Here is a 12,118-nt window from a genome sequence, read left to right as displayed (position 1 = left end):
AAGTTTGGGGGTTCCCCCTCCTGTGAAACGTCTTCTCCTCTGTCTACACGCCCCTCCTGATTGAAGGGAGCTCTGCTGCTCTTAGCAACAAGCCAACAAGCCCTACATGGACTCCATACAAAAACACTTCCATCAGTCTCTCTGGACAGTCTACATTCATTTGCAGCTGCATCACCATTCCTGCTGTACAAACACAGTCTACTCTGGTTACATAATGAGTCTTAGACCAGAAACACGGTGAAACACTGCAAGAAATTCCGATTACAGATTTCATTTGAGCTTTTATATTTTCTAACGAGGTACAATAGGTGAGGCAAGTCTGACTTAAGCATCATTCCAAGAACATCATTACATTTTTATTAGTAAAACCTTTTATACCAGGTATTGTTGCCAACAAATATTTATGCAATTACATCCACATGGTTATTTGAAACACTCTCTAAATAGGAGTACTCAATAAGGACCACTTTACAGTGATTGAAGCTATTTGTAGCAGGATTTATGTAGCAGCATGGCTCTCTCCTGGGACTTACCCACTTGGTTATATGCAAGCAAGAAATACATGCACCAGGCAAAGCAGTTGCAAAAACGCAGAGCAAAGATCATTACAGCAGCAATGGTGCTCCCTGCCACTACTGTAACTTCCTCCGTAGGTGACCAGATCACTCAAGGTCAGGAGAGAATACGCTCAAGGCATCCCCTTTTGACAGGAATATACCGATCAGTGAATTACAAGGACTCTCAGCGAACCTTGATCATTTCAAAGTATAATATAGAGAAATAGATAATTGACCTGCAACGCTAATTTTGGTTTATCAAAAATAATGATCAAATCCCAATTTCCAACTTGAAACTAGAACTGAAGCTCATTTGTCCTTTTGTTTTTATTGCATCAGTTCCATCTCACCAGAATTAGAAAGAAAAATTCTTGGACACTAGTACTGTTTCCTTTTGGTGATCCACATGTTAAACTGGTCCATACCAGTGTATCATAAAACAGAATAAACTGCATGACAATAGCAGTATTGACTAGACCATAGCTCTGCACACACCATCCTCGACTTCACACATACACATTGGTTCGTCACTGTGACCACCTCCATTGTCAGTTTAGAGACACTGGTACTCTGACACAGATAAGTGATGATGTTGCATGAGGCTCGGCTTGAGAGGTGACCTGCAAAAAGGGCCACTGTCAAAAGGAAAAATCCCCTGCTGCTCAAACAGCAGTGTCCAAGTACAGCAGACTGCACAAAACACAGTAACACACACTCCCACCAAGACCTATGAGTCCTCTGTTGTATTCAGCCTCACACTTATATTTTTACAATATGGGCTTCACATTTATTTTAAAATAAAAATCTGAGTAGAACTCAACGTTTATATTCCCAATGATCATTTGAGAGTAAAGTACATTAGAATACATAAAGCCCTTAAACTTAAATGCAGTATCTGCCTACATTCTGAATGCTACAAGTTGATAAGAAGAATTTAACCAAGCCTTTTGTGACTTGCAGACTCTGTGCTTCAGTTTTAGTTCTTCCCAGCATGCATCTGTGTGTTGGTCTTACAGCTCATTTCCTCTCCTATAACTTTGCTTTCTTTGTGTGCCACACAAATAAAATGTTAGTTTCAGTCAACTGTGCTGCGGAAGCCATAAAGGGATGCATTGTTGTCTTGTCACAGGAAGATGAAGACGGAGAACGTGGAAGGCAACTCTGGCCACCACTACCATATCTACGCTATGAAAAAAGATCTTTTACTGTAGGCTGAAACCTAAAGGCAGTCATTATAATAAACCCTCTGTGGTCAAAATGCACTGCCAAGCCTGGAGCACTAAATTTAACTGAAGCATTAAAAAGAAAACAAAAAAACAGTGGATCTCCATAAGCAAGAACAGAAATGAGCTCCTACTATCAAGGGAGGAGAAAACCTGACTCAGAATTGTGTTTAGTTGAGCAACAGGACTTGATTCTGTGCCAAGGAAATTTACAGGAATCAACACTTGTCCTATTCTGTCGGATGACAACAAATAAAAAACAAAGGCAGTTTCCTTCTGGGATTCTCTGACAAATCATACATTCCTGTTACATTCAACTAGTTTCTCAGATCAGCTCCGACTCATACAGGTAAATACCAAGCCATTGTTTCTATGTGCCAGTTGCTCAATTCACCATTCAAATTCAGATTACCAATACAGACCAGTAGCAGTTAATGGTCTGCATTTTGCTAGGAAAACAACAATTTGTGTTAAAAGGATCAAGTAACATTCCCAGCCCCCAATGTTGAGTCTGGAGTTACAAAGATATGAATGAGCACATACCAGATGAATCAGTTCATATGAAGATACTGATCTGTCAGGTAAACGCTGAGAAGAAGTTTAACAAAGATAAATCTGAAACTTACTTCCGGCCCTTAAAGCATCCATACATCCCCGCCATCGTGCAACGTCCAACTGATTCTCCCAAAAATCAGAATATCTCGTCTTTCTTGAGATTAGTTTCTCCTGGTCAGCGAATGGTTAATTCTCAAATCCAGCACCTTCTTGGGTCCCCCTAATGTAAGGCAATGAGCACTCTCTGTTGCCGCTCAGATGATGCTGCACCTTGAGATCAGCTGTTCTTCAAGGCAAACTGTCCTCAGTACGTTCTCCTCATTAGTCAGTTTATCAGAAGAAATTTGTCCTGTCAAAATCACACACAGCAGCTGCCAATATGAGATAAAAGTATTGTAGAAAACTTGAATAAGTGTAGCCAGTTAGTTGGTAAAACGGCAGTCTCCTCTTTATAAAAATTAGTCAGGATTTTAGGTCTTGTCAAAAACAGGAAAATGTATTTTCCTGTGCCACTGTCCCCAAATAGCACAGTGCAATCCCTTGTTTTCCTCAATGAAGTGGTTAAAAACAATAGATTGTGAGACTGAGTGGCTGCTGCATGTCTCCCTCCTCTCTTCCCAGCCACCACAACTGGTAATGCTGCACAGAGGGAGGAGGAAAGATAAAGAGGGAGGAGTGAGGGCGGGAGGAGACATGTGTGAACAAGATACTGCCCTCTTATTAACTTATTGTTCCATATTTTCTGTTTCGTTGTTCTGCAGACTAACAAAGACAGTTATTTGGAAAAGCACTGAGGTTTAGTCACTTTCTACGTTATGTAGCTTTTGGTAGGAATACCAGAGAACCACAGCTTTCAGTGTACAGGCTAAAACAGAACTTGTACTTGTAAGTTCTGTTTTAGCTGTAAATGGTGTGTATTTTTGGAAGTTTAGTGAAGTTATTAGTAGTAATACAGTGGTTTAAATTAAATAATTTGTCGTTCCAGATTTTTTAGTTTTGCCTTTTTGTCACACTTAAATTTGTAAATCAAACTAATGTTCAAACTGAAAACAAAAAAGCTACCCAATTTGACTTGCCTCTATGTGGAAATATGGTGAATTGTGAATTATAAGTTGAATTCAATTTCACTAGCCACACACAGGCCTGATTACTTGTAGGACCCCACAAATCAACAAATCACCTAAATAGAGCCTGTCGGACAACCTTGAAGTAGGCCAAAAGATCTTAAAAAACACCACCTCATGCCTCGATTTAAAGAATTTCAAGAACAGATGAGAATGTTTTTGGTTTCCTATCAGCCAGGTATGGGGTATAAAACCATTTCTAAAGGTTTGGTACCTCAGTGAACCACATTGAGTGTGATCATCCACAGATGTTCAAAACACAGTAGAGTGGTGAACCTTCACAGGAATGGTCAGTTTACCAAATTACATAAAGAACCTAGAACATGTAAGGTGACACAAGCTTCTCTTGCCTCCAATAAGGTCAGTGTATATGATTCAACAATATAAGGAAAATGTGGCAAAACTAACATCCAAGGGAGAGTTCCAAGTTCTAAGGCAAAAATAAACACCATTTTCACATTTTTCAAAAAAAAATAAAAATAAAAATAAAAAACAAACTAGAAAATCCCCAAAACCTTTGTGAAATATAATTTGCTGACTAATGAGACTAAAGTGGAACGCTTTTGGAAAGTTTGTATCCCGTTACATCTGGCATAAAAATAACAGCAAAAAAAAAAAACAGTATAATGCTGAACTTAAAATGGTTCAGAGAAACAGTGGAATGCCACTTTAATTTAGATACAAATTGAAATCTTTAAATTGCATTCCAGACTCCAGCACTGTGTATACATGCTTGAAAAGTTTTAAAATTTGCATTTTTCTGTTTTTATACACGGAATACCTGTATAGGAGTTTAACATTTGAACTATGAATGAGAAGCTACCAATAGTATGCCAACTCTGTTAGACAGCTGAGGTGCTTGGAAAATATTCTTACAGTGCTTGCTAGACATTCTCGTCTCATCTGCCAACATTTATTTCGTCAGGGACCTGAAAGGCTGCCACACAAACAATGCAAAAGTAGCGGGGGCATATTCTGTGTCTATTTAGCCAGACAAAATCAGAACACCACAGTTTACAGTTTATCAACACCTGATTAATATGCCATAATGATGCATCATGTTACTCTCCAGATAGAGAAATACTGCATTGATTTGTGTATTATTTTCATTTAAATACCATTTTTTAAATGAATCAATATACAGCACTTAATGATGACCCTAGCTTTCAGGCTTGGTACTTCCTTTTAATCTGAAAAAATAAAATAAAATCCGGGTCTCTCACTGATCCTATCTGTAACATTTTGTGGCCTAGCAGTTGTGCAGCGGCCTGTCGTAGATAATCCCAATTAGAATGGAGCTTAGGTACCTGCAGCCACTACAGCTAAGACGGCTTATAATGTGAGAGGCTGACTGTGAGGGTTGATTCTCTGATTCCTGGCGAGAGATCTTCTCGGATCCACACAATCAAGGCAACAAAGTCAGTTTTAGCTCAATGGCCTACAGTCACTGATAAAAAAAAGAAGTCAGTCATCATCACCTACAGTTTCAAGACATTTTAATGGAATGCCAGAGTGACTGGAGTTTTCTCCAGCTATGTGAATAGCATATAGTGTCCTTCTCCCCCACACGTTGTTGAGCACTGCTGGTCAGTTGGCTGAAAGAAAACGTCTACATCACATTAAATAAAATTCAGCTATTTTGAAATATTTCAGCACAAAAGGTATTATGTTGAGGAAACTAAGCAAGAGCTACCCTGTAGTCTGATTAAGTTAATGCTATTTTAAACTCAAGTTGACAAGATACCAGTGGTATGTTTGTTAAGCAACCAACTGCAGGCTAGCTAATAGAGCAGACAGCCATGGTGAAAAACTGGCCAACATTAGCTTGTTATACTTCAGTTACTCAACAAGATTGGAGCAGCCAAATTGTATATAGTAGTATGAAATAAGCAAAACTACAATCTTTGTTAGTGTTTATTTTTAATTTTTGCTTAAGCCTGTGCTGAGAAATAACAATATGCAAAATGTGATAAATACTATCACATCTGTAACTGAATATTTTTTTGACAGCAGAAGGAACAATTAATCTTTTATGTTCTTGAAAACAATCGGTTTAGATTTTTATTTAAAAAAAATCATTGTTGTATTTTTTACTAAAGGTTAACATACCATAATAGTCTTGTACTGGATCACATAGTGTAAAGGTACAGTACATATATTTTAAGTCTGCGTGATATCAGGAAAACATGTAATATGCGATAATACTGGCAAATACTGCGATAACAATTATCCTTGCATTGAATAAATAGTTAAAGTGTTGATGTCTTTCTGCATTGGGTTCATAGCAAACATGGACTACATACAGGTCCTTCTCAAAATATTAGCATATTGTGATAAAGTTCATTATTTTCCATAATGTAATGATGAAAAATTAACATTCATATATTTTAGATTCATTGCGCACTAACTGAAATATTTCAGGTCTTTCATTGTCTTAATATGGATGATTTTGGCATACAGCTCATGAAAACCCAAAATTCCTATCTCACAAAATAAGCATATTTCATCCGACCAATAAAAGAAAAGTGTTTTTAATACAAAAAACGTCAACCTTCAAATAATCATGTACAGTTGTGCACTCAATACTTGGTCGGGAATCCTTTTGCAGAAATGACTGCTTATATGCGGCGTGGCATGGAGGCTATCAGCCTGTGGCACTGCTGAGGTCTTATGGAGGCCCAGGATGCTTCAATAGCGGCCTTTAGCTCATCCAGAGTGTTGGGTCTTGAGTCTCTCAACGTTCTCTTCACAATATCCCACAGATTCTCTATGGGGTTCAGGTCAGGAGAGTTGGCAGGCCAATTGAGCACAGTGATACCATGGTCAGTAAACCATTTACCAGTGGTTTTGGCAATGTGAGCAGGTGCCAGGTCATGCTGAAAAATGAAATCTTCATCTCCATATGGCTTTTCAGCAGATGGAAGCATGAAGTGCTCCAAAATCTCCTGATAGCTAGCTGCATTGACCCTGCCCTTGATAAAACACAGTGGACCAACACCAGCAGCTGACACGGCACCCCAGACCGTCACTGACTGTGGGTACTTGACACTGGACTTCTGGCATTTTGGCATTTCCTTCTCCCCAGTCTTCCTCCAGACTCTGGCACCTTGATTTCCGAATGACATGCAGAATTTGCTTTCATCTGAAAAACGTACTTTGGACCGCTGAGCAACAGTCCAGTGCTGCTACTCTGTAGCACAGGACTGGGGAATGCGGCACTTGTAGCCCATTTCCTGCACACGCCTGTGCATGGTGGCTCTGGATGTTTTTACTCCAGACTCAGTCCACTGTTTCCGCAGGTCCCCCAAGGTCTGGAATCGGCCGTTCTCCACAATCTTCCTCAGGGTCCGGTCACCTCTTCTCGTTGTGCAGCGTTTTCTGCCACATTTTTCCTTCCCACAAACTTCCCACTGAGGTGCCTTGATACAGCACTCTGGGAACAGCCTATTCGTTCAGAAATGTCTTTCTGTGTCTTACCCTCTTGCTTGAGGGTGTCAATAGTGGCCTTCTGGACAGCAGTCAGGTCGGCAGTCTTACCCATGATTGGGGTTTTGAGTGATGAACCAGGCTGGGAGTTTTAAAGGCCTCAGGAATCTTTTGCAGGTGTTTAGAGTTAACTTGTTGATTCAGATGATTAGGTTCATAGCTCCTTTAGAGACCCTTTTAAGGATATGCTAATTTTGTGAGATAGGAATTTTGGGTTTTCATGAGCTGTATGCCAAAATCATCCGTAATAAGACAATAAAAGACCTGAAATATTTCAGTTAGTGTGCAATGAATCTAAAATATATGAATGTTAAATTTTCATCATGACATTATGGAAAATAATTAACTTTATCACAATATGCTACTTTTTTTTAGAAGGACCTGTATGTAGTCCATCTCTAACAGTCCTGAAAAGGGGAATATTCAATAAATTAGTTACGGACACGTTCTTTCCTCTAAACGGGCGTGTATTGAATTAAGAAGAAGTGCCATGCTTTTTATTATTGCTCAATAGCGCTCAACTCCTTTGGTTACTACATCTACTGACATCAATACAATATTCAAGTAGGAACAGAGAAACTACACCTCTGGCTTACAATAATCACAATTCAATCTATCACATATCAAGCTACTGGATACAAATATATTTCTGCTGTGGTTCTGCTGTTTTAGCATTGAAAAAAAACCTTAGTTGTAGTTCCAAAATACTTGACCTCTTTACATCTAAACCTTTTACTCGTACTTGTCGTCTTCCGCTTATCCGGGACCGGGTCGCGGGGGCAGCAGACTCAGCAGAGACGCCCAGACGTCCCTCTCCCCAGACACCTCCTCCAGCTCCTCCGGGGGGAGCCCAAGGCGTTCCCAGGCCAGCCGAGAGACATCCCCTGGGCCTCCTCCCGGTGGGACATGCCTGGAACACCTCCCGAGGAAGGCGTCCAGGAGGTATCCGGTATAGATGCCCGAGCCACCTCAACTGAATCCTCTCAATGTGGAGGAGCAGCGGCTCTACTCCGAGCCCCCCCCGGATGGCCGAGCTCCTCACCCTATCTCTAAGGGAGTGCCCGGCCACCCTACGGAGGAAGCTCATTTCAGCCGCTTGTATCCGGGATCTCGTTCTTTCGGTCATGACCCAAAGTTCATGGCCATAGGTGAGGGTAGGAATGTAGACCGACCGGTAAATCGAGAGCTTCGCTTTTTGGCTCAGCTCTCTTCACCACAACGGACCGGCACAGCGCCCCCATTACTGTGGCAGCCGCACCGATCCGTCTGTCAATCTCCCGCTCCATTCTTCCCTCACTCGTGAACAAGACCCCGAGATACTTAAACTCCTCCACTTGAGACCGGAACTCGCCTCCAACCTGAAGAGGACAAGCCACCCTTTTCCGATCGAGAGCTGACCTTCATCCCAGCCGCTTCACACTCGGCTGCGAACCGCCTCAGTGCATGCTGTAGGTCTTGGCTAGATGGGGCCAGCAGGACCATGTCATCTGCAAAAAGAAGAGACAAAATCCTCTGGTCCCCAAACCAGACCCCCTCCGGCCCTTGGCTGCGCCTAGAAATCCTGTCCATAAAAGTTATGAACAGGACCAGTTACAAAGGGCAGCCCTGCCGGAGTCCAACATGCACTGAGAACAGGTCCGACTTAGTGCCGGCAATGCGAACCAAACTCCTGCTCCGCTTGTACAGATACCGGATGGCCCCTAATAAAGAGCCACCGATTCCATACTCCTGGAGCACCCCCCAGAGGGCATCACGAGGGACACAGTCGAATGCTTTCACCAGGTTCACAAAACACATGTGGACCGGTTGGGCAAACTCCCATGAACCCTCGAGTACCCTGTAGAGGGTATAGAGCTGGTCCAGTGTCCCACGGCCGGGACGAAAACCACACTGCTCCTCCTGAAGCCGGGGTTCGACTATCGGCCGGACTCTCCTCTCCAATACCCTGGCGTAGGCCATACCAGGGAGGCTGAGGAGTGTGATCCCCCTTTAGTTGGAACACACCCTCCGGTCACCCTTCTTATGTAGGGGGACCACCACCCCAGTCTGCCAATCCAAAGGCACAGTCCCCGTCCGCCACTCAATGTTGAAGAGGCATGTCAACCATGACAGCCCCACAACATCCAAAGACTTGAGGTACTCAGGGCGGATCTCATCCAACCCTGAAGCCTTGCCACCGCGGAGCTTTTTAACCACCTGGGTGACTTCGGCCTGGGTGATGAAAGAGTCCAACCCCGAGTCCCAAGCCTCTGTTTCCACCAGGAAATGTGTGATGGCAGGATTGAGGAGTTCCTTGAAGTACTCCTTCCACCGGCCGATAATGTCCCCAGTCGAGGTCAGCAGCTCCCCACCCACATTGTTGGCCGCCTTGTGTTCACACACAACTTTTCATTTCTGCCCACAAATGTTCTACAAGACTGTGATCACAGATTTGTTATCTAAAACATTTGTTTTTTTATCCTTAGTCACTTGTGACAAATGTGGCTGCATGCTAGGGTCATTGCCCATCCAAAAGACCCCTTTGTGCCCAACACCAACTTCCTTCATAATCCTTTCCTCTTAATGCCATCTAGTACGTGAAGAGCATCAATCCCTCCTGTAGTTAAACCCCACAACAATGTGATGCTGTGGACCTGACGACTTCACCCCACTGGGATGGGGTTCTCGGGCTTTATGCTTTCCACTTTTTCTTCCAAAAGTAAGGAAGGTTATAACAGTATAAGACCATAGAACATGTCTCCAAAAATAGAAATATTCATCAAGATTTGCAACATCAAAATCAATGTACTTCGCAAACTGTGATTTGTGTTATGTTACAACCCAAAAAAAATATTAATGAGCCTTCAAGTCAAAGTTTTATTCAGATTTATTCAGTGAGCAAAACAGCACTTCACCAGCCAACTGGACCTCTAAGCTCTCTAAACAGCATTATCTTAGTTTAGCAACCACTGAAACTCTGACTCCCCAAAAACCTGGAAAAATACTAAAATCTCATGAATCATCCAACCATTCAGAGAAGAATGGTGACAGTGAAATTAATTTCTCAATCCCAACATGCCCAGACTGAATATTGTCTGAGGGATTTAGCTTTTGCTTCAGTCAAGCTGAAGCCAAGTCATGAGAATCCATGTGTGTGGACGCTTGTGTGTGGACATGTGTGTGTGTCAGTGTAAATTAGGAGAAAATAGAAACAGTATGTATCAGTTCCAGAACCCCGCAGTTCCATTTCAACAGCATAAAACACAAACACACAGTCACTCAAATGGGTTTTGGCATGCTGGGATTGAGAAATCTCTCTTACACACACACACACGCACACACACACACAATATTGAGTTTATGAGGTGACAAAGCCAATAAACCATCAAGCCTAATCTCAGGCAGACCCAGTGCTGATGGAGGATTTTCATGGTTCTAATATATGGGTTAGTCAGTGAGTCCACTGGTACGTTCAGTATCCCACCGGCTTTGCTGCAGATTACTACCAGGTTTCGAAGGATTCCCTCCTCACTGATTGTATTCCTCTTACTAACAATGGGACCTCACATTTAAAAACAGTATGAACGGCCTGAGTCTTCAAGACCAGAAGAAGTCGCTTGCAGCTGCTGAGTAGACGTACCTAATCATCCCCATCAAACATAGAGGATTCACTTTTAATACCCACCTTTTGATAAGTTAGATTTGCTCCTAAAACCCAACAAGCTGGCATCCTTCATCTCGGTTTTCATTGAAAGGTTCAACTTCAACAGTGGCTTATTTAGGCCAATCAATTCAATGCTTTTAGTACTGCATATTGAAGCTACGGTGTCCCCTAGAATCAATGTTCATGTCGTGTTTTTGATTTTTTTGGCCACAACTAGGCAGCACTTGGAACTGCTGCTTATTTACACACACAGCAGAATCAGAGGTTCATATTTAGATTTATTTTCAGCCCCCCTGAGTCAACATCTTTAGCTACAATTCCAGCCGCAAGTCTTCTGTGGTATGTCTTTACCAGCTTTGCATTTTTGCTAATTCGTCTTTGCAAAATAGCTCCAGATCAGTCAGACTGGATGGAAAATCTGATTAAGATCTGGACTTTGACTAGACCACTCAAACACATTCTTTGATCTAAACCATTATATTGCAGTTCTGGCTGTATATTTCGGTTCACTGAGCTGCTGGAAGGTGAGCTGTTGCCATGGTTTCAAGTATTTGCAGCCTCCGGTTTTTGTCTAGGTTTGTCCTGTATTTAGCTCCAACCACATCCTCATCAACTCTAATCAGCTTTAAATCTCCACAGCATGATGCTGTCACCAACATGTTGCACTGTATAGATGGTACAGGGTGGTGTGCAGTGTCAGTTCTGCAAGTGGGACAAAAAGTTGCATTTTGTTCTCATCTCATCAGAACACCTTCTTCAGTGTGTTTGCTTTGTCCCCTACATGTCTTAATGATTTCTTATAGCTTTCTTTGTAGAGTGGCTTTCATCATTTAAACTATATCAGAGTAATGGAGGAGGAATACAAATGCACACCATACTTTCATATTCTATTTGGGGACACTTTTCAGAAACCATGCATCCTTTTCTTTCCTCTGTACAATTATTCATTACTTTGTGTGACTCTGTCAGATAAAATCTCAATGAAATACATAGAAGTTTGTGGTTGTAACACGAAAAATAGTGAAAAAGTTCAAGACGTTTGACTATTTCTGCAAGCCATTATAACTCATAAAAGAAATATCCCGTTCATCCAAAGCCAAAACAGGAATGAGATTTATAACCTCTGCTGCAATATCTGAACCACCTGGCTGCTAATTATCCACCACTTTACCAAACAGGTGGAAGGTTTGGAAAAACACACCCAGCCAACACCTCTGGATGCGCATGAATTTCTCAATGCTGGCAAGTTAAAACAGATCCACACAAATGACGCAGTTGTTCAAGTACACATTTATACATGTGTATATGCAGATGTCAGTCCCATGACTTTCTGTTTACAGAGCCAGGAGGAATGTCGGCCAGTTTCCCTTCAGAAAGAGAGAGAGAGAAAAAAAGTGGATTTAGGTATTTCCTGGAACAACTCTCAGTCTGGAGCCACTGAGAGAGAAACAGAGAGAGAAACCATAAATACAGAAGATCAGGAGGGGGGCAAATTCTAACAAGTTTGGGCTCTAAGGAAAAATGTAAGCG

At 41.9% G+C, this 12,118-nt stretch overlaps 1 protein-coding gene across 3 annotated transcripts in view; it reads right to left on the bottom strand.

Moving 5' to 3' along the window:
* zgc:66433 (uncharacterized protein LOC321250 homolog) overlaps window positions 1-12,118 on the bottom strand; it is a 63,837-nt gene that overhangs the window by 44,039 nt on the left and 7,680 nt on the right. The window contains exon 1 of one of the 3 annotated variants that reach the window (XM_047353816.1): window positions 2,407-2,949. The exons of the other annotated variants lie outside the window; for them this stretch is intronic. Within the exon in view, the coding sequence (XP_047209772.1) occupies window positions 2,407-2,441 (35 nt within the window). The 5' untranslated portion in view covers window positions 2,442-2,949. Of the gene's footprint in view, window positions 1-2,406; window positions 2,950-12,118 lie in introns of those variants that run through there. 3 annotated transcript variants of the gene reach the window in all.

The sequence above is a fragment of the Girardinichthys multiradiatus genome, chromosome 23 (genome assembly GCF_021462225.1).
Source record: "Girardinichthys multiradiatus isolate DD_20200921_A chromosome 23, DD_fGirMul_XY1, whole genome shotgun sequence".
In the NCBI taxonomy this organism is placed as follows: Eukaryota; Metazoa; Chordata; class Actinopteri; order Cyprinodontiformes; family Goodeidae; genus Girardinichthys; species Girardinichthys multiradiatus.
Note: the sequence above shows the minus strand (reverse complement) of the source record. Positions and strands in the feature narration are given on the sequence as shown.